General features: G+C 38.3%; 2 protein-coding genes across 16 annotated transcripts in view; one reads left to right on the top strand and one right to left on the bottom strand.

Annotated features, from left to right (window-relative positions):
- The window catches only part of ADAM22 (ADAM metallopeptidase domain 22), a gene marked incomplete at its 3' end in the record, with an annotated part of 216,953 nt that extends 207,506 nt beyond the window's left edge, over positions 1-9,447 (top strand). For all 15 annotated transcript variants that reach the window (XM_079151665.1, XM_079151666.1, XM_079151667.1 and 12 more), the window contains one exon: positions 40-9,447. In XM_079151665.1, coding sequence (XP_079007791.1) covers positions 40-60 — 21 coding nt within the window. The remainder of the gene's footprint in view (positions 1-39) is intronic.
- On the bottom strand, positions 7,976-27,800 carry SRI (sorcin). Its single transcript, XM_079151721.1, has 8 exons — positions 27,650-27,800; positions 26,585-26,668; positions 24,630-24,699; positions 21,209-21,252; positions 20,373-20,520; positions 19,888-20,001; positions 18,947-19,005; positions 7,976-10,614 (listed from the first exon to the last, which is right to left on the bottom strand). The coding sequence occupies exons 1-8, from the start codon at positions 27,698-27,700 to the stop codon at positions 10,588-10,590; spliced, it is 597 nt and encodes a 198-aa protein (XP_079007847.1). The 5' UTR covers positions 27,701-27,800; the 3' UTR covers positions 7,976-10,587.
- Positions 27,801-27,972: the final 172 nt, after the last annotated feature.

Raw genomic sequence — 27,972 nt, 5'->3', positions numbered from 1 at the left:
CTTTTACAACATACAACTTTGCTGTTCTCTGTTTTGCAGCTATGGGAAACATCCATTTAAGATCAACTGTTTACATGTGACACATCAAAACTGTTTACTTCAACTTTTATAGAAGCCCAGCCTCACGGAATCACTGCAAATCTATCTGCTCTTCAGATGACACCAAGGTCCTCTGAGATGCCACAGAGGAGAGGAAGCTGTCTCACATCTGGATACCATTTTCTTTTTGTCATTGGCGTAGGATTTAACCAAACCATGAAAAGAACTACTGAAATGTTACACTATAACACGGAACAATAAGGGTACTGGTATGTTAATGGATAATCCGCATGACAGATATATGTAGAAATATCAATAAAATTAACTCACATGACCCCAAATGTAGCAAGTTTCCTAAGGGACAATAGTGGTTTCAGAACTTCACCTTCTGAAGCACATTCTCATTGTATACAGTAATGCTATATGCATGAAGCTTCTGTTCATTGTTTTCCATATTTAAGGAAACAACATCCCATAATAGAAACTAGCATGCAGGGCTAAGGCATATAGGATTTTTCTGCAGGACTTTACAGCTTTGAGAGGCCAATATCCCATATGCTAACTTTAAACATGTATTTTTATTTTTGTTTTTTACTTTTCATATTTATATCAGCATTCAAGGACAATTGTACATATGTAAACATTTTTAAAATTAAAAAAGCAGCTGTTACACACAAGTGTATTTTGCCAAATGCCTAAAAAGAGTCAGTCACAATCACATCATCATTCACCATCCAATGGTCTTCAAAGAGTATAAGCAGATGGTGTAAATATAGTGGTCAATGCTGTAAATGTGTCTCTTCATAATTGATATTTGTCTAAAACATGTGATATCCCTTTAAACTGTGTGTAGTCTGGAGGCAGTTTTATTGAGTCATCAAGAGGACAAAATGCTCAGCAAATCTTCTGGCCTCCATAGCTTGCTGAAGCAGGAGTCCAGTAGTGCAGCTGCCTTGCTGCCTTAAGACTGCGCTGGTGGGCTGCTCTGTGGGCCTCCATCAGCCAGCCCATGTGCTTCTCTCCTAGGGGAACATGGTGCCTGCTGCAGCAGCTATTCTCATCCTCTACCAGAGTATATCAGCCAGTCTCCCTCTGGAGGCCAGTGAGCTCCCAGCAGTGTGTTCTGCTGAGGTTAAGCAAGTGAACCAAAGACAATCCAGACCACAAGCTGCTGGTGAACTGGTAGCTTCCATCTTGCCAATACTCTAACCCTTCTGTGTAGTCTGAAGTTTTTGTTCCTTGATAAAACTTTTCAGCCACCCTTATCTACGGAAGACTGACTTGTTTTAACAAAAACAAGTTTTACACTATTTATTAAGGCTATTTGTCATCACTGGGCTGTGAGTCCCAACAGGTCCTTCTGCACTGACCCTGAAGCAAGATGATGATTTTGTCGTGTGAGCTGGGATGTCTCAACAGGGTATAAAGGGTTGAATGAAATCTAAAGCCACAAAGATGCAGCAACTGGGAAGATATGCAAACAGTTGGCAGCAGAAAGAATCTGATGTTTTGAGCCCTAACATCTTTAATCCATAGAAAAATGAGAAATCTATGTTCAAAGCCCTCTTTTTAAGCCAACATTTTGATAGCAGGTATAATGCCAGTCTGTCATTCAAAAAAAAAAAAAAAATAGATACTCTAGTGAGATCAGAAATTGATGGGATCAATCATGTGATCTTTTGTGAAGTGTACTTCTGATTTTCTCTTTTTCGCCTACTTTTTCTTGAGAAAAATGGAATTAGCTGACAGGATTTCAGGAATGCCTTCTAAATTTGATTTCTTATAGTAATGTTCATGGGCAGAATCCATTTCATCTCCATATATAATCATCCTAGTTGCCCAAACTTCAGGTTATCACACTATATTTTATACTCAGCGTTTATGTCTTCTGTAGTAGACCTCTCTTCTGAAAGTCTTTGAAAATGTTTGAAAAGCAGTTTCATCATCCAGAATTATATATTTAATCATCTAAACTTGTGGAAAATAGCAGCTTCTTATGGCAGTAAGGGATGTGATTGTTGATACCTCATTAAAACAATCCATCAGACCAAGGCTGTGTGAGTGGTGGGAAATGTTGTCACAGGGTTCTAGCCAAGGATAGAAGGGCAGACATTAAAAAATGTAGTAAATAAGGTAACTTGACTAAGATCACTTTAAATGTGCACTGAATGTTTTCTGGTATTGAGTGTATAAAAGGCTAATGTTATAAGGTTTATTTTGACTATAAAAGAGTTTATAGATTTGAATGTAAGGTGCCTCATGTAAATATCCTTCCTAGTTATAGTTCCATAAGCCCTAATTTGAAAGAATCCACAAATGCTTAGTCAATTGCTTATCTATCTTTCTCATCTTCTCAATTTTTACTGAAAATTATTATTTCAAATGAAAATCATTATCACGTGCCTTTTGGGAGATATAGTTGTTCTAGAGGTATATAGTTTGTAATCATCCTCGTTGGTATTAACCTTCTTATGAAACTGAGCAAAAAGTGATTTTGTTTTATTTGCAGAGATTATGATTTTAGAAATATAATAGCTTTAATGTTCTGTGCTGAATACCTATTCTATCTCCCATGCTTAAACATTCTTAGAACCATTTCTGGGATTCTTTGACAAATTTTAGCCTCAATGGATAGTTTCAAGAAGTATCTATATGTACACTTATGACTAGTGTTCTAGAGCATTACATCTAAATATGACTTTTCATTCACTGAAGTAGATAGAATGGATCCATGGCACCAAATAAAAGCACAGTAATTGTATCTTTTTAAATATTTATTTTGGAGCGAAACTTTGAGAATACTTAGCAGTTTATATCGTGCAAGTAATGTTTGTATCCCCCAATCCAATATGGAATCATTACTAAGCAGAAAAAATAATTTATTTGACCTTTACATCCCATTGTATGCCTTTCTCCCACTTTCTGAAGTTCTGTGCATAGTTAGGACTTCAGATTGACAACCCTACTGTTCAAGATGTTCCATTTATCCATCATCATCACAGTTTTGATATAAAAGAACTTTTAATCTCTCCACTAAGAGTCAACAGGGGAGTTGTGGGATGACAGGGACCCCTGAAAGAGTGGATTAGCCAGACTCTTCTCTACATCCAGCACTCACTCCCTGCCGCACACACACATTCCACCTTCCCTCCCTTCTTTCTCAGTACTGGGTATTGAACCCAGGGGTGCTCCACCACTGAGCTATGTCTCCAGCCCTTTATATTTTTAAATTTGAGACCAGGTCTCACTAAATTGTCCAGACTGGCTTCAAACTTGCTATCCTCTTGCTGCAATCTACTGGGTCACTTGTATTATAGGCACGCACCACCATACCTGGCCCAGCCACTTTCCTTAAATAGGAAGCAAAATCCTCCTCTGGAGGCACCAAGCTAGAAAGTGGCCCCCTAGTCACATGCACTCTGTGGAAAGGAATAAGTAAGTCTCCAACAGTGCATCACAATGAGGGCTCCCAGGTTTTGTACTGAAAATTGAACCCAGGGGCACTTTTACTATTGAGGCACATCCCAGCTCTTTTTATTTTTAATTTTGAGATAGATCTCACTAAATTGTTTAGGGCCTTGCTGAGACTGGCCTTGAACATGTGATCCTTCTGCCTCAGCCTCCCAAGCCACTGGGATTATAGGCATGCACCATCATACCTAGTGAAGCTGTATTTTTAAAGAAGCTCAGCACCTCAATTAGGAATAACCTATCCTTAGAGTTGTTTCTTAAAAAATAATTGACTAGCCAGGCGCAGAGCCATGCACCTATAATCACACCTATTCAGGAGGACGAGGCAGGAGTATTGCAAGTTTGAGACCAGCTTGGGCAATCTCAAAATAAAAAACAAAGAAGGGCAGGGTGTAGCTCAGTAGTAGAGTGTCCTGAGTTTAAACCCCAGTACTGCTCCCCCCGCAACATTCCCCCAATTGACTGATACAGAAAATTTAGGATTAAAATTTCAAACCTATTTTTCAGTTTGATATTGGTGTATATTAAGTGACGCTACAGTTTCTCTTTTTCCCTTTTGCTTTCAAAACCTTTGAGAATTGTTTTTGTACATAAGGTCAGTTCAGCATAGAATTTCTGAATGTAAGATTGATACAGTTTCTAAAAGAATCTAGTGTGAAGATAAAATTAGATATTCTGTGCACTTCTAGGGAGAGGCCCTGTACGAATTCTGTAACAAGCTTACAATTCTCATTCTTTTCTGTTGAATTCTTTGGATATTTGCATCATTTATTCCTGCTCTAGATCTTTTTTGGACACTTTACCTGTTATCTTTTTTCAGATTTTTTTTTTTTTTTTACAGTTACCTTTGAGTCAGAGGAAATATGGTATTTCTGTTCAGTCATTTCAGTTTCAAAATCAAGTTTGAAGTTTGTTCATATATTTATGTCATCTATTTATTTCCTATTGTTAGTGTTCTGTTTTAACCTTAAACATGCACCCCCCCCACACAGTACTATATTTCCTTGTTATTTAACATGATAATAAATCCTTATCTAAAGAAAAGACTATTTTACTTATCTTACTTAAAGAAAAGGAAGGTTATTTATTGAGTGACTTGTGTGTGGGGGGAGTGGAGAACAAAGTTTGGTGCTGTCAGGACTGAAGAGAGGCAAGACAGTTGCCCACACACAATTTGGATGCTGCTGGTTGCTGCCAGTGGATGCCACCTAAGGGCATATTGTAATTATCATCTTTCAATTGGTAAGTTGGCATGAATTTTCCATGAAACACTCTCCCAGTTGCAGCATATTGTCCACTTTTGATGCTCCTAATTATCTAGTTTTCCTTAGCTTTATATTTTCCTCTTAAATTGTCACCTAAATACTTTTCCCTCCTTAAATGTATGGAGTCAAGATGAATTTCTCATTTTCTCTCTACTAGCTTGAAAGATATAAAAAGTCACATATCAATGGAATAGGGTTTAATTTCAAACTCAAATGTTTATTTTCCTCCTCTGAGATACTTTCTGATTGGATAAGATCACGCTGATTTCGGATGCAGCAACTTTTCTCCAGGCACTGGAGAACTAAGCTTTCGTAAATATCTTTCCCTGGTTATTACATTGTGAGGCACCTGGTCTGCGATTGTGGAAATTGCCTGGTGCAGGCGGCCCTCCCGGCCGTGTGTGGGTGGGAGCTGTTAAAGTGCACCTGCTGGTAACTGTTGGCATGTGCTCAGAGCATATGCTGTCCAGCAGGTGTTTTTACTTCCAAGAGGAGCCTTTCTACCACACCTGTAGGTGCAAAGATGGTTAAGATTTTAGAAAATGGAAGATACTGTTTCTGTTCACATTTTATTCATGGTTTTGTCAGAGTCCCCATCACGGAGCATCGTTGGTTTGTAAGCAGTACAACAAAATAAATATTCAAAAAGAAAAACCTGCCTAGTCAGTATTTCTGCCCCTTATATCTGTGGCCTGACATAGTAAGCATCCTTACTATGGGATTTTGGGGATGCTTCCAGAATCTTTCTATTTCTGAAGTAGATTCCCCTTCAGTAGCCGTGCAGCACTTTCCTCCTGATTAGCTTTCCCTGTCATGGAAGCTAGTACTTTCATGTGGGAACTGAAAGGATATCAGGGGTGCAGAGTAGGGTGGGAAGCATTGCTAGTCTCCCTTTGACACATTGGCATGGATTTTGCAACTTGGGAAGTCACTGAGGGTTGGGTCCTAGGGTGTGAATTTCAAGATGGGGAGGAGATAAACAGTAGTAAGATTTAGGATATCATGGGACAATTATTTAGTCCTGGCATAGAAGCAGAATTGACATCCATTTGAAGAACCTGAAAGCCAAGCATGCAGAAAAGCTCTAACTGGTCTCAGGGCATGTGGTAGGGAAAGAGGTAATGGGAGCCTAAGGCAGATTTGTGTGCTTTGCAGCTTTAGGGCGTGGTGGCTCTGTAAGTGCTTCGTGGCCAGTGGGGCGTCCCTGTTGCATTGTTTGTAGAATCTGCCACATTACAGAGAGGAACATTAAGGGCAGCAGGACTTTGGTCGGAGGCATCATCGTTTCATGTTCCCATGTACCTTTAGAATCAAAACCAGGTAAAATGTGTGTTCTGTTGTTTGTTTTTATGGTCCTGAAAATTGAACCTAGGGGCGCTTAACCAATGAGACACATCTCCAGATCTTTTTATTTTTCATTTCGAGACCACGTCTCACCAAGTTGCTTAGGGCCTCGCTAAATTGAGGCTGGCTTTGAACTTTCAATCCTCCTGCCTCAGCCTCCTGAGTTGCTGGCATTACAGTCGTGCCACACCATGCCTGGCTCTGTGTGTTTTGTTTGGTTTCATTTTATAAAAAGGCATACAATGAGACTACACAATCTTAAGATAATGTGCATACAAACCATCAATCATAAATTTTGAAGAAATGTTAATTTTCCCCACATTTGTGTGTGTGTGTACCTACACTAATCCACATTCACCTGAGGGCTTAGCCTTTTATTTATGAAGTTTCAGTCTGTGATTTGTTTTGATGGTTAAGCTCTAAAATAATTATCCCCAAATTTACAAATATAGCGGTGCTAAGTTATATCAGATAACACAATACAGAAAGTGCTGATAGGAATTAATACTTAGTAATAAGACAAGAATTCCTGCTAAATTGTACATGTGTATCACTGCCTAATTAGAAACCCCACTTTTTTTTTTTTTTTTTTTTCTAATCCAGCACAAAATCAAACTGTGATTCTACAACCAGTCTTTTTAATGGGTAAAAATGACCCAACACCTTTGTTTTGTATGGGGAACTTTTTTTCTTAACAATAACTGCAAAAGCTTAAAAGGATCTTTCAGAATAATTAAGCATGTGCTCCTTTTTAACTTGTCGGAAGACTTGTCCCTCTCAACTAGAATTCCCAACAGACTTCTCTCAGAAACTGGGTGTTCTATTTAATCAAAGCAGTTTATGTTAGCCAGTGTAGGTCTGTGCTAGTGTTTTCCACATCTGCCATCCTTGAGGGGTGATTCCATCTGCACATGAGGGAAGCCACCCAGCGAGGAAGCATTACTAGCAGTGCGGTTTCACTTTTGGTAACCAGGTATTCAAGTGTATATATTTAAATTTGCATCATTTTAACATTCTCTCTCTGCTAATCTGCACTTCAGGTTCTTAGGCTATTTTAAAAATAAATGGGTTTTGGCACACACCAACTGAAATGTATATGGCGACTGCTTTCCTGAGCAAGTGTGATTTGTTTTATGGCTGTTCAAGTTATAAAATTGTTCTTGCGTTGTAGGTAAACAAAATCTTGCTGTTTTTAAAGGTCACTGTAACTTGAGGTTCAAATTTCTGACGCAATTTTATTAGTATTCACTTCTGAAGCTAATAAGATACCAGTTTTCTATGTTACTCTCATTGTAACATCAATAAAGTGACTTTCAATAAAAGATTTATGTTATTTTGATGCACGACTCCCTTTAATCTCTATTTTATCCTCCCAGCCAGTTGCTATTTCAGCTTAATCAGGGTATTATTACTGGGTGGTTATTTTATTTTTTCTGTTCTGAACAATCCCAGATGAGATCATTAACTTGATAAGAAACAGAACAGTCCTTTAGTAAAGCTTGCGTGCTCAAATTTGCTGAGCAGTTTCCTTTACTTCCCCACCTGCCTTGCTTCTTAAGCACTTTCCCTTGCCCTAATGAGATTCACGTCTTGTACCTTATCCTATTGCCCAGGCAGTGGTGCTCACCTGTGCACATTCTAAAGCAGGGTCTTGGATGGGTTCAGTTTAGGTTCATGAGTTCATTGCCTAAAAATGGTTCCACCCTGGACTTTAGACCTTCTCTGGCACATCCATTTTGGTTACCAGTCACTACTCTGGCATTTGCAATTTCCTTGCCTTCAGCTCATAGTCTGTATAGGAAAAAGTAGTCAGGTCTGTGTTACAATGTGAGAAAAATGGAAGGAAGTCATTGATGAAGGGTTTGTACGTTTATTATGAGATTTTAAAATTATGGTGATTACATAGAACTCCACTGCTTATATTTGAGGCATATAATAATTCATTTAAATGAGCACTGAAACAGTAATGCACTCAGGTGAGTCAAAGCAAAGCCTAGCCCAGAGACAGCAGAAGTTTTAGCTCACATGCCATTTCAGGGGCTGGAATATCATGCTGTAGTCTGAACTCCAACTTGGGTCAATAGGAGCTTGAGTTTCTCAAGTTTTAACTTAATGACTGCTGTGTTGCAAATCTATGCCAACTGTCACCAGGAAGTACCAGACCTCTGGCAGCCACGCTTCTATGGAACTTTGTGAAATGTATTATATGTACTTTGTAAATCATGAATCTTTTGAAGCATAAGACATCTCCAAAATAAAACACAATGCCAAGTTGGAGTGATCTGAGGAAATTATTTCTCCCACCATTCTAAGAATTCAAGTTTGAGTTCACAGCTTTACCCCACTCCCAACTATATGCTTTAATAGACAATAAACAGACTGAGAAACAGTCTCAGTCTGCAATGGAAGTATACAAAGAAATGAAACACAGAACCCAACATAAAATGGAAAGAAGGTAGCAGAGATTCTTTTGTAATAAAGAATGACCAGTAATTAAAGAAAGGGGATGGCTACCTCAAATCATCAAGGAGAAGGAAACTTTTTAACTCCAGAGACATACTGAAGAGGAAGCCCCATGCTTTCAGAAACAAACTGTACAAGCAAAAGTAGAGGAGGTAAGAGTTGTTTTGAAGTATCAATAATTAAAATTGAATAAATTGATATGAGAAACATGGTTTATAATCATTTAGCCCTCATCCAAAAGCTAATTCAGAACCATGATTGCTGTAGCACATCTTGGGACTCATCAAAGCAATAAAGTGGTTCAAATATGGCCTATGTCCTTGAGTCAGCAAGGTGTTTTTTCCTGACTGCAAATGCTCACAAAGGAATTTACCTTCCCTTAAACTATGATCTCATCAAAAGATCCTGGTGAGTTTAAGCCAAACAATAGGTACTAGAACTCTGAAGGACAGTCCCTATCTTTGGTCCTATACCCTTTGGCTCATTTCTGGGCAGCCCAGGCCCAAGAGAAACTTTGTGGCCACACAAAATATATCTGGAATAAAACCTAGACTTACCATGTAAGACGGAACAGGACCATCACACTCTGACATGTAATCTGGGCATAACTATTTGACATAAATATATAAACTAGGGATGAAGAATATTTATGAAATATATATTTTAGCATTTAAAAACACATTAGTGAAATGAGGCTAAAGATACTTAGAAAAATTTATTTTCATTAGTTGACAACTAATTGTTTACTTGATTGGTAATGCTCACATTGTGCCGTCAAGTAAGATAGATACACTGCAAGCAAGGAGGAAATATACTAGCATCATTTTTTTTAAATCAGTTAAGCTTTCTTGCAAAAAAAAAGAAAGGCAAAGGCAAGTCAGGCCAGTTTTAAATTTAAGAAACAGAAATGCTATTTCTGCTTGTTATACCAACACACCTTTTCATGTTCAGAACTACCAAGAGGTAAGTGCTATCTCCTTCTCAAAGACAGGGAGACTAAGACCCTTGATGTTATCTAAAATGATCAAAGCAGACAGTAAGAGGTGCAGCCAGTATTAGAATCCAGATGTTATTGAAAGCCCACAGTTTAAAAATATTGGTTGAATTCTATGTTTATATGTGTGTGTGTACGTGTGTGTATATTCAACATCTATTTACTAGAGAATAGTCTTCTGATTTTAAAATGGAAGCATATATCTTATAGGAAATTTGGAAAATCCTGAAATGTACAAAGAAAATTAAGGTTATCTAGCATCCCATTAGTTGAAAATAACTGTAGTTAATATTTTCACATATTCCCTTAGTCTTTTTCTATTAATTTTCTTTTTACATAGTTAAGCGTATAGTATATATTCTTAAGTATAGCTAACAAAGTTTTGAATGGATGATGACAAAGAGGGACTTGGTGATAGTATTTGCCACTCAAATTATCAATACATTCTAAAAAGGCAGAAAATAATCACTCAATGTTCCCTGTCCATTCAGAAGGCCATGAAAATATGTGTAAGTCTAAATCCTGTGCTGCTAAATTTCTAGTAAGGTGAACCCTAACAAGGATTACTATGTTTGTTTTTTGCATTCAAGGGGGTCTATATCATTTACATAAGAATATTCCACACAAACCTTTCAACCACATTCTTCAGGAGAGGAAAGATAACAACTGTAGCCTGATTAAGTGTTTCAGATCTCACAATACAAAGTATATAATGTGCTTTAAACATTTTGTACCACTCAAATTTATAATAAAAGAGGTTTAGTAGGAAAATAAGGTATGACTGTTAATGGCTCAAGGAAGTTCTAGTTGGTATAACAGACTTGTTCTTATTAAGTTCCAAAGAATTTATTAGCAAAACTAAAAACAAAACTTCAGTTGTGTGTTAAGCGATAGACCTTTACAAAAGCTGTCAGGGGAAATAGCCATGTAAGTTACACACGTTACTGAAGGTAAAGAGTAAGCAAATGCGAACTCTAGGTGGAATGTTGATTGTCTTCCAGCAGCTTCCTCTTAAACAGTCATGACACACTGAATGAACTGAAAGAGAGAAAGCCAGTGTTACACTACAGACGACAAAACACTTGGTACACCATAGGCCTATTTTTCAGCAGTTTACATTTTATTTCTTCAACTTGGAATTAAGGGTTAACTCACACACATACACACAACCTCTAATATATGCATACGTGATGGATAGAAAGGTTCATTTTTTTTTTAGGGGAACACTGTAATATAAAATCCAATGGGAGCCAGGTGTGGTGGTGAACACGTATAATCCCAGAGACTTAGGAGGCTGAGGCAGGAGGATCACATGTTCAAGACCAGTCTCGGTAACTCAGGACCATTTCAAAAATAAAAGGACGAGTGATGTAGCTCAGTGGCAAAGCACCCCTGGGTTCAATCTCTAGTATAAAGGAAGGAAAAAAGAAAAAAGAAAGAGATCCAAGATGGCGGACTAGAGGGAGGCTGCGTTCCATGTTGCTCCGTAACTCCAGTTTCAAGCAGAGGATATCTGCTCTTGGTGAGGCAGTTTTTGCTGCTTATCGATTTGTCTGCTGTGATAACCTGCAGTCTGCCAGCGTATCCACGAATTTTTTGAGAGCAGATTGCTCACTGCCAGGCGTCTATCATCCGCCATTTGCCTGCCTCTCTCCTGTCCATCACCTGCCTTACACCTATCCATCACCCAACGCATGAGGTTCACCTCCCGATCCTCTGACAACAGTCAGCAAACTGATCGCCGACAGCCAGTGGAGCACCAGCTGCCTGCTGTTGCCTGGAAGTTCTCTGTCACAGTACTTGCAGGTTTGATTAAACGTGGCTGCCCCCATTTTGAGACAACAGCCAGGCCCTGTAGGACCCCTGGCCAGACTGACTGAGCCCCATCTCCAGGAGCCCTCAGACCGACCGATCACTCCCTGGCTCTGGGCTCTGGGACCCTCACATCGACTGACTGCTCCCTGCCCCAAACCAACTGACTGCGCCTTATCACCGGGACCCCAGACTGACTGATTGCACCCGGCCTCCAGGATCCCACAACCACACCAAACTCACTGGACCTCCAGGACCCCTGCCAGACCAACCACATCCCGTCTCCAGGACCTCCAGCAGACCACGTCCACACCCTGTGCTGCAGCTCCCCAGTTGCCAACATATTTGGAAGACAGAACGGCCATCTAGGATAATCCTGGAAGCCCTAGCTCCCATCTTTAGGTCGGGCAAATCCCATCCTGAGATGCCTGCTGGAGACTAGAAGCCCAATGTCAGGTACCTCTCCTGCATCAGGCTACTAAAGACTGGGAGGTTTTATTACTATATGACTGTTATACTGTAGATTTTCTCTTTTCTTCCTATTAAAATATTTTAAGTTTTCATTTCTTTATTTTTCTTGCTCTCTTTTCCTTTTGTTTACCTGTTCCCTCAGAGTCTCTTTCTCCCTTTTTTCCATGCTAACATCCAAATTTCTTTTGATTACACTCTCACCCTTTCTATTATCTAGAACTTCTGTATATTCTTCTCTTATCCCATTAACAGCCACATTCTACATCCCTCTGCATCTTCTTTGTCCTCCATTAGAAACTGCAGACCTTATTGCAAATCTGTGTGTTTTACTGAAGATAATATTTGAACTCATTCTGTTTATTATGACAATTTTGTTATTGTCCTCATAGGGGCTATTTGGTCTAGGACTGCATAGTGTCTGAATTGGGCACTGCTAATACTGATCTCCCCTTAAAGAAAAGGTTTTGGAAACCTATAGAGCCACTATAAGCCTATGGGGGAAATCTGCAATACTCCAGAACTGCACTGCTAGAGGAGAAGATACATAAACAACATGAAAAAACAAGGGAACAAAATGATCCAAACAAATCTAGATTCTATATTAATAGAATCCAATGACAGTATGTTAGAAGAAATGTCAGAAAAGGACTTCATATTATACATGATTAAGATGATTCACGAAGCAACACATGAGATAAGAGAGCAAATGCAGGCAATGAATTATAATACCAATAAGCTGACAGAGCACCTGCAGGAAGCAAAAGATCATTTTGACAAAGAGGTAGAGAATCTCAAAAAACAAACAAACAAACAAACAAACAAACAGAAATCCTTGATATGAAGAAAACAATAAACCAAATAAAAAACTCAATGGAACGCATCACCAAAAGACTAGACCACTTGGAAGACAGAACCTCAGACAATGAAGACAAAATATTTAATCTTGAAAATAAAGTTGCCCAAACAGAGAAGATGGTAAGAAATCATGAACAGAATCTCCAAGAACTATGGGACATCATGAAAAGACCAAATTTAGGAATTATTGGGATTGAGGAAGGCACATAGATACAAACCAAAGGAATGAATGATCTATTCAATGAAATAATATCGGAAAAATTCCCAAACCTGAAGAATGAAATGGAAAATCAAATACAAGAGGCTTACAGAACACCAAATGCACAAAATCACAACAGATCCACAACAAGGCACATTATAATGAAAATGCCTAACATTCAAAATAAAGATAGGATTTTGAAGGCAGCGAGAGAAAAGCATCAGATTACATATAGAGGGAGATCAATATAGATAGCAGCAGACTTCTCAACCCAGACTCTAAAAGCTAGAAGGGCCTGGAACAACATATTTTAAGCTCTGAAAGAACATGGTTGCCAACCAAGAATCCTATACTATACAACAAAACTAACCTTCAGATTTGAAGATGAAATAAAATCCTTCCATGATAAACAAAAGTTAAAAGAATTTACAAATAGAAAGCCTGTGCTACAGAATGTTCTCAACAAAATATTCCATGAGGAGGAAATGAAAAACAACAATGGAGGTCAGCAAAGGGAGGAACTACCTTAGAGAAAAAACACTCAAAGGAGAAACCAAGCCAACTTAAAAAACAAAAATAAACCCAAATGACTGGGAATACGAATCATATCTCAATAATAACTCTGAACATTAATGGCCTAAACTCATCAATCAAAAGACATAGACTGGCAGAATGGATTAAAAAGAAAGACCCAACAATATGCTACCTGCAAGAGACTCATCTCATAGAAAAAGACATCCACAGACTAAAGGTGAAAGGATGGGAAAAAAACCTACCACGCACATGGACTCAGTAAAAAAGCGGGGGTTTCCATCCTTATATCAGATAAAGTGGACTTCAAGCCAAAGTTAGTCAGAAGGGATAAAGAAGGACATTTCATACTGCTTAAGGGAACCATGAATCAGGAAGACATAACGATTGTAAATATTTAGGTCCCAAACAACGGTGCATCCATGTAAATCTAACAAATCCTTCTCAATTTCAGGAATCACATAGACCACAACACAATAAATTCTGGGAGACTTTAATGCACCGCTGTCACCACTAGACAGATCTTCCAAACAAAAACCAACCAAAGAAACCATAGAACTCAATAACACAATCAATAACCTAGACTTAATAGACATATATAGAATATTCCATCCATCAACAAGCGGATTCACTTTCTTCTCAGCAGCACATAAACCTCCTTGAAAATAGACCATATGTTATGCCACAAAGCAGCCCTTAGGAAATGCAAAAAAACAGAGATACTGCCTTGTGTTCTATCAGATCATAATGGACTGAGAGTAGAAATCAGTGACAAAATAAAGAAAGAAATTACTCCAACACATGGAGACTAAATAATATGCTATTGAATGAAACATGGATAACAGAAAACATCAGAGAGGAGATAAAAAAATTCTTAGAGGTCAATGAGAACAACGATACAACATATCAATATCTCTGGGACACTATGAAAGCAGAACTCAGAGGAAAATTCATTGCATGGAGCGCATTCCAGAAAAGAATGAAAAGTCAACAACTAAATGACCTAACATTACAGCTCAAAGCCCTAGAAAAAGAAGAACACAATAACAGCAAAAGTAGTAGAAGACAGGAAATCATTAAAATCAGAGCTGAAATCAATGAAATTGAAACAAAAGAAACAATTCAAAAAATTGACAAAACAAAAAGTTGGTTCTTTGAGAAAGTAAACAAAATAGACAAACCCTTAGCCACACTAACAAAGAGAAGGAGAGAGAAAACTCAAATTACTAAAATTCATGATGAAAAGGAAATATCACAACAGACACCACCGAGTACAGAACATAATGAGAAGCTACTTTGAAAATCTGTATTCCAACAAAATTGAAACTACCAAAGACATTAACTAATTTCTAGAAACATATGCTCCTCCCAAACTGAACTAGGAGGACATACACAATTTAAACAGATCAATATCAAGCAATGAAATAGAAGAAGCCATTAAAAACCTACCATCCAGGAAGAGCCCAGGACAAGACGGATTCTCAGCCGAGTTCTAAAAGATCTTCAAAGAAGAACTCATTCCAATACTTCTCAAAGTATTCCAGGAAATAGAAAAGGAGGGTACCCTGCCAAACTCATTCTATGAAGCTAATATCACTCTCATACCCAAACCAGGCAAAGACACATCAAGGAAAGAAAATTTTAGACCAATATCCTTGATGAATATAGATGCAAAGATCCTTAACAAAACAGTGGCAAACCATATCCAAAAACATATTAAGAAAATCGTGCACCACGATCAAGTGGGGTTCATCGCTGGAATTCCAGGATGGTTTAACATCCGTAAATCAATAAACGTAATCCATCATGTCAATAGACATAAGGATAAGAATCATATGGTTATATCAATTGACGCAGAAAAAGTATTCGACAAAATACAACACCCCTTCATGATCAAAACACTAGAAAAAATAGGGATAGTAGGAACATACCTGAACATTGTAAAGGCTATTTATTCTAAGCTCATGGCCAACATCATTCTAAATGGAGAAAAACTGAAACCATTCCCTTTAAAAATGGAACAAGATAGGGATGTCCTCTTTCACCACTTCTATTCAACATTGTCCTCGAAACTCTAGCCAGAGCAATGAAACAGACTAAAGAAATTGAAGGGATAGGAATAGGAAAAGAGGAACTTAAGCTGTCACTATTTGCTGATGACATGATTCTATATTTAGAGGATCCAAAACACTCCTCTAGAAAACTTCTAGACCTCATCAATGAATTCAGCAAAATAGCAGGCTATAAAATCAACATGCATAAATCTAAAGCATTTTTATATGCAAGCGATGAAACAGCTGAAAGGGAAATGAGGAAAACGACTCCATTTGCAATAGCCTCAAAAAAATAAAATAAAATACTTGGAAATCAATCTAACCAAAGAGGTAAAAGATCTCTACAATGAAAACTATAAAACATTGAAGAAAGAAATTGAGGAAGACCTTAGAAAATGGAAAGATCACCCATGTTCTTGGATAGGCAGAATTAATATTGTCAAAATGGCCATACTACCAAAAGTGCTATACAGATTCAATGCAATTCCCAATTAAAATCCCAATGATGTACCTTACAGAAATAGAGCAAGCAGTCATGAAATTCATCTGGAAGAATACGAAACCCAGAATAGCTAAAGCAATGGGGGGATCGCAATTCCAGAACTTCAACTATACTACAAAGCAATAGTAACAAAATGGCATGGTATTGGCACCAAAATAGAGAGGAAGATCAATGGTACAGAATAGAGGACATGGACACAAACCCAGATAAATACAATTTTCTCATACTAGACAAAGGAGAAAAGATAGCCTCTTCAACAAATGGTGCTGGGAAAACTGGGAATCCATATGCAACAGAATGAAAATAAACCCCTTTCTCTCACCCTGCACAAAAATCAACTCATAATGGATCAAGGACCTTGAAATCAGACCTGAGACTCTGCATCTTATAGAAGAAAAAGTAGGTACAAATCTTCACCTTGTTGGCTTAGGATCAGACTTCCTTAACAGGACTCCCATAGCACAAGAAATAAAAGCAAGAATCAATAACTTGGATAGATTCAAAGTAAATAGCTTTCTCTCAGCAAAGGAAACTATCAGCAATGCGAAGAGAGAGCCTACAGAGTGGGAGAATATCTTTGCCACTCATACTTCAGATAGAGCACTAATTTCCAGAATCTGTAAAGAACTCAAAAGACTCTACACCAAGAATACAAATAACCCAATCAACAAATGGGCTAAGGATATGAACAGATGCTTCACAGAAGAAGATCTACAAGCCATCAACAAACATATGAAAGAATGTTCACCATCTTTAGTAATAAGAGAAATGCAAATCAAAACTACTCTGAGATTCCATCTCACCCCAATTAGAATGGCAATTATCAAGAATACAAGCAACAATAGGTGTTGGAGAGGATGTGGGGAAAAAGGTACACTCATACATTGCTGGTGGGGCTGCAAATTAGTGCAGCCCCTCTGGAAAGCAGTGTGGAGATTCCTTAGAAAACTTGGAATGGACCCACCATTTGACCCAGGTATCCCACTCCTTGGCCTATACCCAAAGGACTTAAAATCAGCATACTACAGAGATACAGCCACGTCGATATTCATAGCTGCTCAATTCACAATAGCTAGACTGTGGAACCAACCTAGATGTCCTTCAATTGATGAATGGATAAAGAAACTGTGGTATATATATACACTGGAATATTACTCAGCTATAAAGAATGATAAAATTATGGCATTTGCAGGCAAATGGATGAAATTGGAGAATATCATGTTAAGTGAGATAAGCCAATCTCAAAAATCCAAAAGATTAATGATCTCATTGATAAGCGGATGATGACACATAATGGGTGGTGGGGAGGCAAGAGTGGAGGAAGGAGGTACTGTATAGAGGGAAAAGAGGGGTGGGAGGGGTGGAAGGGGTGGGGAGTAAGGAAAAAATAACAGAATGAATCAAACATCATTAGGCTATGCAAATGTATGATTATGCAAAGAGTATGCTGTTACTCCATGTACAAACAGAAACAAAATGTATCCCACTTGTTTACAATAAAAATAAATAAAAAATAATAAAAATAAATAAAAAAAAATACCATTTAAAGTAAAAAAAGAAAAAGAAAAACCCAGTGGGGTTCTTACTTCTTACTGGTACAAGACATTACTTCAATTAATAAAGGATTATTTAAATCTGGATAATACTGAAGAGTCTACATAAGGTCATGGTCTAAGGTACCTGCCCACAAATACAAATAATTGGAATTTATATTGTCATATCTTGTGGGAAGTTTAATGGAGCACTTTTAAACATTTTATTTCTTTAACATGGGCTTTATTAAAATAAAACCTAGATGCAAATAAAACCTGAGTTTAGAAGCACCAGAATATGTTATGAAATGTTGTTTTCCCCACCAAATACACAGAAATAGACTCTGCTGCCTCTATCAACTTTTTCTGTGACTCTCCAACACTGGCAAGGCCCTGTGCACTGCTAGTCCATGCACTTGTTTTCAAGGTCAAACTGATTATTCCTATTTTAGAGAAAAAGAAACTAATAATCAGGACACATACAAATGTCTTAAGTGTCCCCATTTGAGGCCAAAATCCATGCTTTTTCCATTCCCATGTTGCCTCTCTAATGCAGGGACAGGACTATCAACTGAGAAGCTAAGGCACACTAAAAAGAACACACCCGTAAGTAGAAGAAAGAAGCGTTTCATATTTTCACATACGCTATGCCTTTTCAAAGTGCACTGACAACAGTAGTAGCTTCTAGAAACATTTTAGAATATTCAGTGATTACAATGATTTCATTTCTCAGTGACTTTTTTTCTTTAAATCAATGGCTAGGCAAAAAAAATGAAATAACTAAGCATCTCCTTACTATTGTTGTACACATCCAGTGAACGATATCAGAGAGGGCAGGTGGTTATTTCACACTGGCCCCCCCATCCTACCTTATTTAGTGTGGCTATTCAGTAAAAAGTTCCTTTAAATTGTTATTTAAACTGGCGCCTGCTCTCTGTTCTCAACAAAGGACATAGTTGTGTGAAGTACAGCTTTGAGCTACTAAAGCTACTTCTCAGTGACTGAGATATTTGTTTAAGGAATCAGACACAATACCTGCATCATGTGTTTTGAGGACATTTCTGCCTGAAATCTTAAAATACCCTAGTGAAGTTGGTATTATTATTATAATGACATCCTTCTCTTTATTCAAAAAGTTTCAAAGCAATTAAGAAACCACATAAGTGACCCAGCTAATCAATGCAACAGGCTAGACTTGAACCCAGTTCTTTAAATACAAATCGAACAGAGTAGCCTATGGAGAAAACTAACAGTAAATGAAATTAATACATTTTTAGATGGTAACTCCTTCTGATCACTTAATCTCTGATTTCTCTGGTATCTTTAAGATGTTCTTAAAATCTGTCTTCAAAAGGGATGCCTATTTTGTGTGCACTGTATCCACCCACATAGCTATTAATTTACTGAGACTTACATCATCATATGAGAAATTCACCATGCCTTGCTGACTAGTATCCCGTCTTCGAAAGCTGTCTGTAAAACAACAATAAAATTCATAGTTTTTCTTTAAACAGTTTTTCTAAAAACAGAATCGTTAATTATTTTGGCACAGGGGTCACACTACAGTGACATTTAAATTGTACAGTCAACAAGAAAGGCCAAAGCAAAGAAGTCAATTATATGACTAGTAAAAGATTTAATATGCAACAATGTAACATCATAGGCAGAAGTTGGAGTTTTTTATTTTTTTAATTGTGGAGCATGGAGGAAATAAATACCTTTCCTCAAAGTCAGTTTTAAAAGCTGTGCAACTTCTAAGATCTTTACTTAATTGTGATGGAAGTACAAAATTTCAAACTTAATAAAACGGACATTGTTGAATTAAGGAAATAGATGAAACGAGTCCTTAATATGAAAAATGGGCTATGATCAAATATCCCAATCATTTCAGTCCACCTAAGAATTTATTGCAATTTTCAAAAATCTCACATTCTAAAGAGAAATCACTCATAATCACAGTCTGATTAAAAAATGCTCAGATTAGAGCTGAGGATGTAGCTCAGTTGTAGAGCACTTGTTTAGCATGTACATGGTCCTGGGTTTGATACCCAGAACCACAAAAACAAAAAAGAAAAGAAGATAAGCACAAATTAGCTGTCTATGTTTTGGAATATTTTAGTAAAACTTATTTAAGATTATTTTAATGGCAGATTACCCACTAACCAAAAAATTCTGTAAAACAATATTAACATACGAGGTATGTGTAAGAGCAACGTCAAAAATTTACTAAAGCAACTACTGATGCAAGAAAAAAAAAACTGGGGAGAATAAAAGCTCAGAAGCACTGAGAAATGAAATGTCATAAAGTCTGTGTTCTCGTGGCTCCTGATGACCACATCACCTCCCAGAACACACCTGTGAGAGCCCTCAGCTTGACGCAGCAGGCAATGTAGTCATCGAAGGTGATCTTTCCATTGGTGCTGTATCGTTTTGCAATTGAATTCACAGTTTGGGGATTCAACCTAAATCCTATAAGGCAGAAAAATCATCCAGGGCAAAAATGTTAAAGGCTTGAAAGAGCAACCACTAAAAAATAATCAAGCACAATTTTTAAGACTGTGTTAGTGTGGCTAAGGGTTTGTCTATTTTTTTACTTTTCAAAGAACCAACTTTTCGTTTTGTCAATTTTTTGAGTTGTTTCTTTTTGTTTCAATTTCATTGATTTCAGCTCTGATTTTAATTATTTCCTGTCTCCCTGCTCTATTTATGAACACATACAATTTCTAAGAAAATAGAAACTGTCTTCAAGTAGCACCTACTTTTAGGGAAAAAACAAAAAACAAAAACCAAAAAACCCTACTTCTACCAGTGAATGGAGAGTTCCAGTTAGTCATACACACCCATGGTAGTTAGAGCCTTCTGCAATTCTTGAGGATCCACGGTTCCACTCCTATCGCTGTCAAAACTGATGAAATGTTGTCTCCAGCCATTCAGTACAGCCCAGAGTTCTTTAAATTCATTGAACCCCATGGTGCCAGACCTGTCTCTCTGAACTGTAATCAAGGATCAGAGCTTCTTTATTTTATAACATTTTCTAACAATTAAATGAAAGAATGAGGATAAGGGGGAATTCAATGTTCTTTCTACTAAAATATTTTAAAGTTATTGTACATTTTTCTTGTTATGATAAAATAAAAAGATTAGTGATAGCACACAAAGATATAATAGGAAGGATCTATGGAGAAAAAGCGCTTAGTAACTATTTTTACTATGGGAAAACTAAATGGTTTAAGTAAAGAGCAGTCTTGGTTCTGGAATTGGGTACACTTCCTAGGTGCCCCAGGCTATGCTGTCTACACTTCTGTCCTGCAGTCCTCCCTCAGACCTAAGGATTTCACTCTTGGAAGACGGGCTGGGATAGAAGGCACCTCATTTAAATGAGTCCAACACTTGGGATGTGTATGATCCCATCACTTAGGGGTTGGGTGTGGATCTTTCTGGCACTTGTCTCCACACTTGTTCTACTCTGACGATTCCTTGGATTACCGAACAATTGGCGTTCCGTTTACTAAACTTCCTTCCCATTTTCACACCAAATTATGTCCTAAAACCTAATTATTTCATTGAGCTTTTCAGTGGTTGTCACTTGGTGTATTAATTCTGCAATGAATTCTTCCAGGAAGGAAATTTCTTGTCAAGAAATAATACTCTAGTCAACAATCAAGGTAAAGGATACATCCAGCATTGAAACCATAAGCCGACAGGTTTCCAGGTTAAAAGCTGTTAAGTCAAGAAAAGTACATACATATAAACACAATTTCAAAAATTCACAGTACATTGGATATCTTCACATTAAGTAGGAATATGATTATTTACTTTTTTACATGCTACTCAGTTTATGTGGAACTAAATTATATTTCAAGTAGACTTTTGCGGATAAAAGGATTTCTTCTTCTAGAATACAAATTTTAACAATTAAAAAAAATCTTTTTAAAACATATGCACAATACTGTTAAATTTCCTTGCCTTTAAAACCATAATATAATATAGTGAGTCCAACTAACCATAAGGAACCAAAATGTATTATATCCACCACAGTTGTGTGGGAAGGCAGGATGGCTTTGTTCCTGCTCATAAATGACTATAAATAGCAGGTTTTGCTATTTTTATATATAATCATTTGTTTTTCTTTCTTTTCTCTTTAATGTTAGACACTGAACAGCAACCTCTTAGCTAAAATAATCTATGACCTCTTTTCAGACACAATAAACTTACAAATGAAACCAAGTAACTATGCTTGTTAAAACTGTTTAGGTAAGAGTACTCTGCAGTAAAAGCCACTGACTCATGCAGTGGTTGCCACTGTTCAGAAAGCTCTTTAGTTTTACCTACTGTTTGAAAGCAATCTGAGGACATGTAATAGCTCATTTATGAAGCCAAACAAGAACACGATCAATGAGTGTGGCCAATTGGTAATCTAAGAATAATGAAGTTAAAAATAGAGAACCCTTTGGAGCTTATACTGCATTCATGGAAATCAATTACTTAGAGGAAATATTGTGCAACAAAGAAGTTGTATACCTAGAAGGCAGAAGTGACAAGTATCAAGTGGGAAAAAATAGTATAAATTCTGCAAATTTAAGATGCACACAGAACTAACCTTTTCCACAGCTCTTGCTAGCTTCTTTTTATTTCCCCCTCTAACAAAACTGAAATTAGAATATAATTGGACTAACTTATAATTACAAATTATAGTTTTTCATGTTTAATGCATTATTGTATTTGGCATATTCTCTCCTAGAAAAAAAAGACTGGCAACTATTTCTCTCTTGGTCTTTTAATATCCATTTGATTAACATATAATTATCTTAAAGTGAGAAAAGTGTCAACACTTTCTAAATTTCTTGAAAAGATTTTATGGATTCTTTATTCTGACTTTTAAATTGTGTGGAGGTATGAAATCTCTCTAGACCATTGATTCTCAGCTCTGGTGCCTATAAAAAGCACCTAGAAAATTTAAACAATCCTGAATATGGGCTGCATCAATATCTGAATCCCAGATACTGGTATGTTTTAGAGTTTCTCAGAGGATTCCAGTGGGCAGTCAGGTTAAGACCATACTCTACTCAAGTGTGATTCCCAGACCAGCCATATTAGTATTACTTGGGATCTTGTTGGAATTGTAGAATCTCCATGTATAGCTATAAAATATGATGCGCTGATAAAAAAAAAATGTGGGGAAAAAAAAAAAAGAACTGAAGAATCTCAACCCTTAATCAACAAAATACAATCAATAAAATAAGAATCTGAATTTTAACAAGATCCTCAAGAGAGATATATTCACATGAAAGCAGCTGGTCCAACCTGAACCCATGTCACATGGAAACTTCTTAGAGGTGACAACCTGAACCAACATGACATAGAAACTTATTACAGGTGACACTTTTGCATCTCACCCCAGTCCTCCTGAGAAAAACCTCTAGGGTGGGGCCCAGCAATCTGGTTTTTGCAATTTTTCCAGGGGATGCTGATGCTGCTAAAGTTTAAGAACCACTGCTCCAGATGGCTTGACAACCACAGGACAGAGCTCACTATGTTTGGCTTACATAAAGCTTTCTGAGGGGCTATGAGAAAGACAGCTTCTCTGCTTTCCAGTTTCATGAATGGTACCACCATCTACTCAAAGTTCACCCAAGACAGACACCTGGGAGTGTCCTCCATTCTCTTTTCCCTGATATTCAATCACCTTCTAAATAGCTTCAGGATCCATTTTCAGCTCCGTTGTCACTTCCTGGGTTTAGTAAGCCTTTCTGTAACTGGATGACTCCATGGAGACCCTAACATGTATCCCTGACTCCATTCAACTGAAGTCAGTAAAATACTGAAGTCAGTAGAAAAGCAAACAAGCAAACAAAAACAACTAATCTAGAAAGTACTTCTTTCGTTTAGGACCAGATTAAATGACAGAAATTCAAAAAGTTCTTTTGTATTAATCTCCCAACCAGAAAATTGTAGGTCACATAAAAGAAGGAACACTAACAATAAAAACGTAAGTAGTTCAAAGAGAGCCATATAGTAAATATGTCATGTCAAACAATAAAAAATGTCATTATACATCCTCAGCTATGAATTTTAGTTTGAGTATCTTTATTTTTATTTATTTATTTAAACTTTTATTTATTTTTATGTGGTTTGGGGGATCAAACCCAGTGCCTCACACATGCTAGGCAAGCGTTCTACCACTGAGCCACAACCCTAGCCTCCAATTTGAGAATTTTTAATTCATAGCTTATTATGAAGCTAAGTCTTCATTCTGATATTCTCTCTCAATTACCAACTGGAAAGAACTTGGCAGGTAATGCACTTGAACTAAAATGCAAATAAATTCTATCCTAGAAACTGGTCATGGTCAAGACTGGACTTGAAAACAAAGTACACAGTATGTATGCGGGATGATGAGAGGCCCCTGTCAGGATGCAGCACCTCTGCAATATTTCCCCATCTACTTCTTGCAGCAGAGAGCTGAAAAGGCAGGAAGTGGAGATAAGCACAAAATTACAGGGCAGCAGAGCCAGTTTTTGAGGAACTAAGAAGGGAGAGAAGAACAACTAGTTAAGGAGTTCAGAAAGTAGAAAGGGTACTTTCCACTTGTCCTGAATACATTTTCTGAAATGGAAAAAGGAAAGACCTGGAAGATGTCACACAAGCATTCATGTGGCCAATAGCATGTCCAGGGTTCAGGAATGCAGGACCCACCACTCAAAGCCCTAAGTGCCACCAGGCATAAGACAAAGTAAGCTCTTGACAAATAATCAGCCATGACTATTAGCTCCTATCATTAATAATACCTGACCCAGCAGATTTCATTTCAGCACCTAAACTTGTCCTCTGTGAAGGAGGCCACCCAAACTGTCTCATTGGTTTGAATGGTTTCAAATCCAAAAAAATCCACTAACCTGTTAGATAGAGTAGAATGACTTACTGAACTGTTTCCAAATCAACATTTAGAAATACTCGTCTTAATTTAGCTTTTGCAATTCTAAGCTTGGCTGAATCAGAAAAATCTGTTTCCTTAAACAGTATAATTCATGTAATAGCTAATATATAAAGAACAAGAGGACTTTTAGAGAAACTTTAGAACTCGTCAGTCAACTTACGCTTGTATCCTCCAGCAATGCCCGATTGTGTCAGACATCTCTGCAATTCATCAGCATCTATTTGCCCATCCTTTTATAAAAAATAGGAAGAGGAATCACAATAGTAATTTGTATTTTCAAGTTCTTTGTTTACCTTCAGTATTCAATGCACCAATACTAACAAACAAAAATGAGTAGTATCATGCCCCCCCTTTTTTTAATTAAAAAAGAATTTTGGGGATTCTTTTCCTCTTCCTAATTCCAAACATAATTTAACGATGAAAGAGAGCCTATGTTGGCAAATTCTGTTCTCTCAGTCAGAGCTAGGAAACTACCCCAAGTAAGCATTTTAAAATAAAATTATTTATGGAGTTGTTCAAAAATCATTTTTATTTTCTTTTTAGGGGGAAAGAGCAGGGTACACTGCAGACATCAGTAAATAAAAGGCCTGATTCAAACAGAAAGACTCTTTGATCACCTTATGATTTAGTGAATGGTTTTTGTAGAGCACAGCTATACCTAGAACATAGAGGTTAGGCCCCCAGTACCTGCCCACTAGCTACACTAGGTCAGAATTAGAGATATATGTAATTTTTAGGAATTTTAAAATAAAATACTTAAATCCTCAAGTTTTGAATAGGACAGGTCACAAATTAGGAGCAAGAGCAATACTTTGATGATGAATATGCTGAATAAGGCCAGGACTGCTGAAAGCTAAGCAGGTGGGGTCACTTACACACTGGAGGCTCCAGCAATCTAAGAATGCTAGTCTTGAGGCGTGCCCTGTCTTGTGGTTTCAAAGATACAGATCAATAAAAGATTAAGCAGATCCTCAAGGGGAAAAGTCTTGCAGTCTTAGACTCAATTTTCCATTCAAATTCTCAAAGTTGCATTTCTTAGAGTGCTACTTTAAAAGGTGATCCATAATATGCTATAGCATTTTTCATGTTATGATTTTGCTATTTCTAGCTTCTGACCAAAACAAGACTAAGTTGAATTCTTAAGAATAAACAGCCCCTCTGGATGTGTCTAATTTACACAATGTATTTACTGTACTGAGTGACCCTAGAAGCTAGGTAAATGTTCTCCCTCAGGACAAACCACCATCTGTCATGCAAGTTGGGAACGCAGAGAAGTAGGTCTTGGGGAGCTGACCTGAATTCTTTCTCTGGGTCAATAGGCCACAATACCTAATAAGGATGTGGAAGAGCTGACCTAGTGACAGCATTTGCATCAGAAAGAAAGTAAACTGTTCACAGAATTAACTTCCTGATACTGAGAGTAGTAACTTTCTTATTTAGAAGTTGGTGGGTTTTTACCATACATACTATTTTTTTAAGGATAAGTAAACAATTAACAAATTCAACAGAAAGTATCCATTAGAATTTGGCTACATAATTACTAATACATAATTACTAATACATGTCTTTAAGTTGTATAAACAGAGGTTTATGTACATCAGATCTTGAATTTCTTCTCTTGAAACCACCCTGGACTCACAACTCAGTTCTAAAGACATTTTTCTATCTTACAGATCTTCAAGTATACTTATAATCCCTATTCTGTTCAATCTTATCCTCATTCAATCACAAGCTTAGTTTCAAATTCAAAGAACTTAAATACAGGTACTGTTTTGTCCTAATTTGTTCTGAATATTCAGAATAAAGAACTAAAACAGGAAGCTAGAATCCCAGCTATTCAAAAACGCTGAGGTAGGATAGCAAGTTCCAGGCCAGCCTGGGCAATTCAGTCAGACCCTGTTTCAAAATAAAAAGGGCTGGGGATGTAGCTCAGTGACAGCATCTCTAGGTTCAATACCCAGTATTGCAAACACAAACAACTGTCCTTCTTTCTCTCTTCCTTTGTACAGGCAAAGGGACCCATTTCCTGGGCAAAGTTCATTTTTGTGTCACTATATTAAAAGGTAACACAAATGCGAATCTGACAGGTCTTTAATAGTAAAAGGGAAAGCTAACCTGTCCAGCAACTGCAGCGAAGTATCCATATAGGGGATCTTGAGTTTGTCCGGGAAACGTAGGCCCTCCAGGAGCCCCTCCATACTGTGAAACAGGAAACACAAATGCATCATTCCACTAAATCAAGTTGTATTCTTTCACCACAGAGAGCGCTTTTGTGCAAAGCCAGGAAACTGCCTGCTTGCGCTTCACATGACTTACCTCCCCACCACCCAGCACACTCTAACTAGCAATCACCCATCTCTTTTTTCCACTCTCACCCTTTTACAACTTAAGGGCTGGTGACTTGGACCCAAACTGGTTTTCATGAAAGTGGTAGCTTGTATATATGAAGTCACTTTAAAAAGCCCTTTAAACCTGCAGGTTACAGAGATGAATATAACCTAGGCAAGGGCAGAGCTCGAAATTGTTTTCCTTTTGTTTATACGGCTTTTATGGTGTTTTAAAAGTGTTTTAAGTACTAGGTACGGCTAGAGTTGGTGCGACAGGTGTGGCCAAGGGAAGAGTAAGGTGTTCAGGACAGGCTGTCTCAGGCGGGGCAACGTTGTTTCGGAACCAGCTCCCAAGACGACGCGCATCCCTGACGCCTGGCTAGGCAGCCTTCCTCCAGGACTTTTACCCTAGGAAATTTTCCCTGACCTCCGTTCTCCTGCCATCCTCCCTCACACTTTCTTTTAAAGGGGTGAAGATAGATCTCGGGACCATTCTAGATCAAAATGGCTGTAGTTGCTTTGGGGGAAAACCGAGAGGGAGGAGGAAGCCAACACCCCAACTGCACAATTTCATGCCGCGTATGCGAGAGTCACAGGGTGGGCTTCTTGGGTCCCATTCCACTCGCGCCTTGGGACCACGGGGCCACCCGGGAGGAAAAGGGGCCCGAGGCTGGGTGAAGAGAGAGGCGGAACCGCAGGGGCCCCGCACAACGCGAGGAGCGCGGGGGAAGCCAGGGCAGCCGCCCTGGGATCCGCGCGGCAGCGCCCCCTCCCCGCGGGCCGCAGCGTCTCTAAGAACCGCCCCTTGGTGTTCCCGGAGCCCAAGGGTCGCGCTAGGGCAAGCAGCACTTACCCCACCTGGGTAATACCCGCCGCCGGCGCCAGGGTGCCCCGGGTACGCCATGGTGCAGACTGCGCCGCCGCCCAGCGCGCCCTGCCTCCCCGCCCAGTCGCGCCGAGCCGCCCCCGAGTGCACCACACGGACCGGCGGGGGACGCGCGCTGCAGCCGCCTCGGGCTCCCGGGGCTGCTCCCCGCCGGCGCTACCGGACCAGCCAGCTTCCGATTCTTTGCGGTTTTCTTGTCAAGGCTGTGCATAATCGAAGGTCCAGTGGTGACCTATGATCTTCGATGAAATTCACACAGGGGACTTTCTTCCCTTCGAAACTAATGGCAC

The sequence above is a fragment of the Sciurus vulgaris genome (assembly GCF_902686455.1).
Source record: "Sciurus vulgaris genome assembly, chromosome: 8".
NCBI lineage: Eukaryota > Metazoa > Chordata > Mammalia > Rodentia > Sciuridae > Sciurus > Sciurus vulgaris.
This window is presented reverse-complemented; position numbering and strand designations above follow the sequence as displayed.

Coding starts and splice junctions, on each gene's coding strand:
- SRI (XM_079151721.1), bottom strand. CDS start 27,700: ATGGCGTACCCGGGGCACCCTGGCGCCGGCGGCGGGTATTACCCAGGT. Junction 20,002..20,372: donor GAAGGCTCTAACTACCATGG/GTGTGTATGACT, acceptor TCTGCCTTATAG/GATTTAGGTTGAATCCCCAA. Junction 10,615..18,946: donor TGAATTTCTCATATGATGAT/GTAAGTCTCAGT, acceptor TCTCTCTTTCAG/TTCATTCAGTGTGTCATGAC.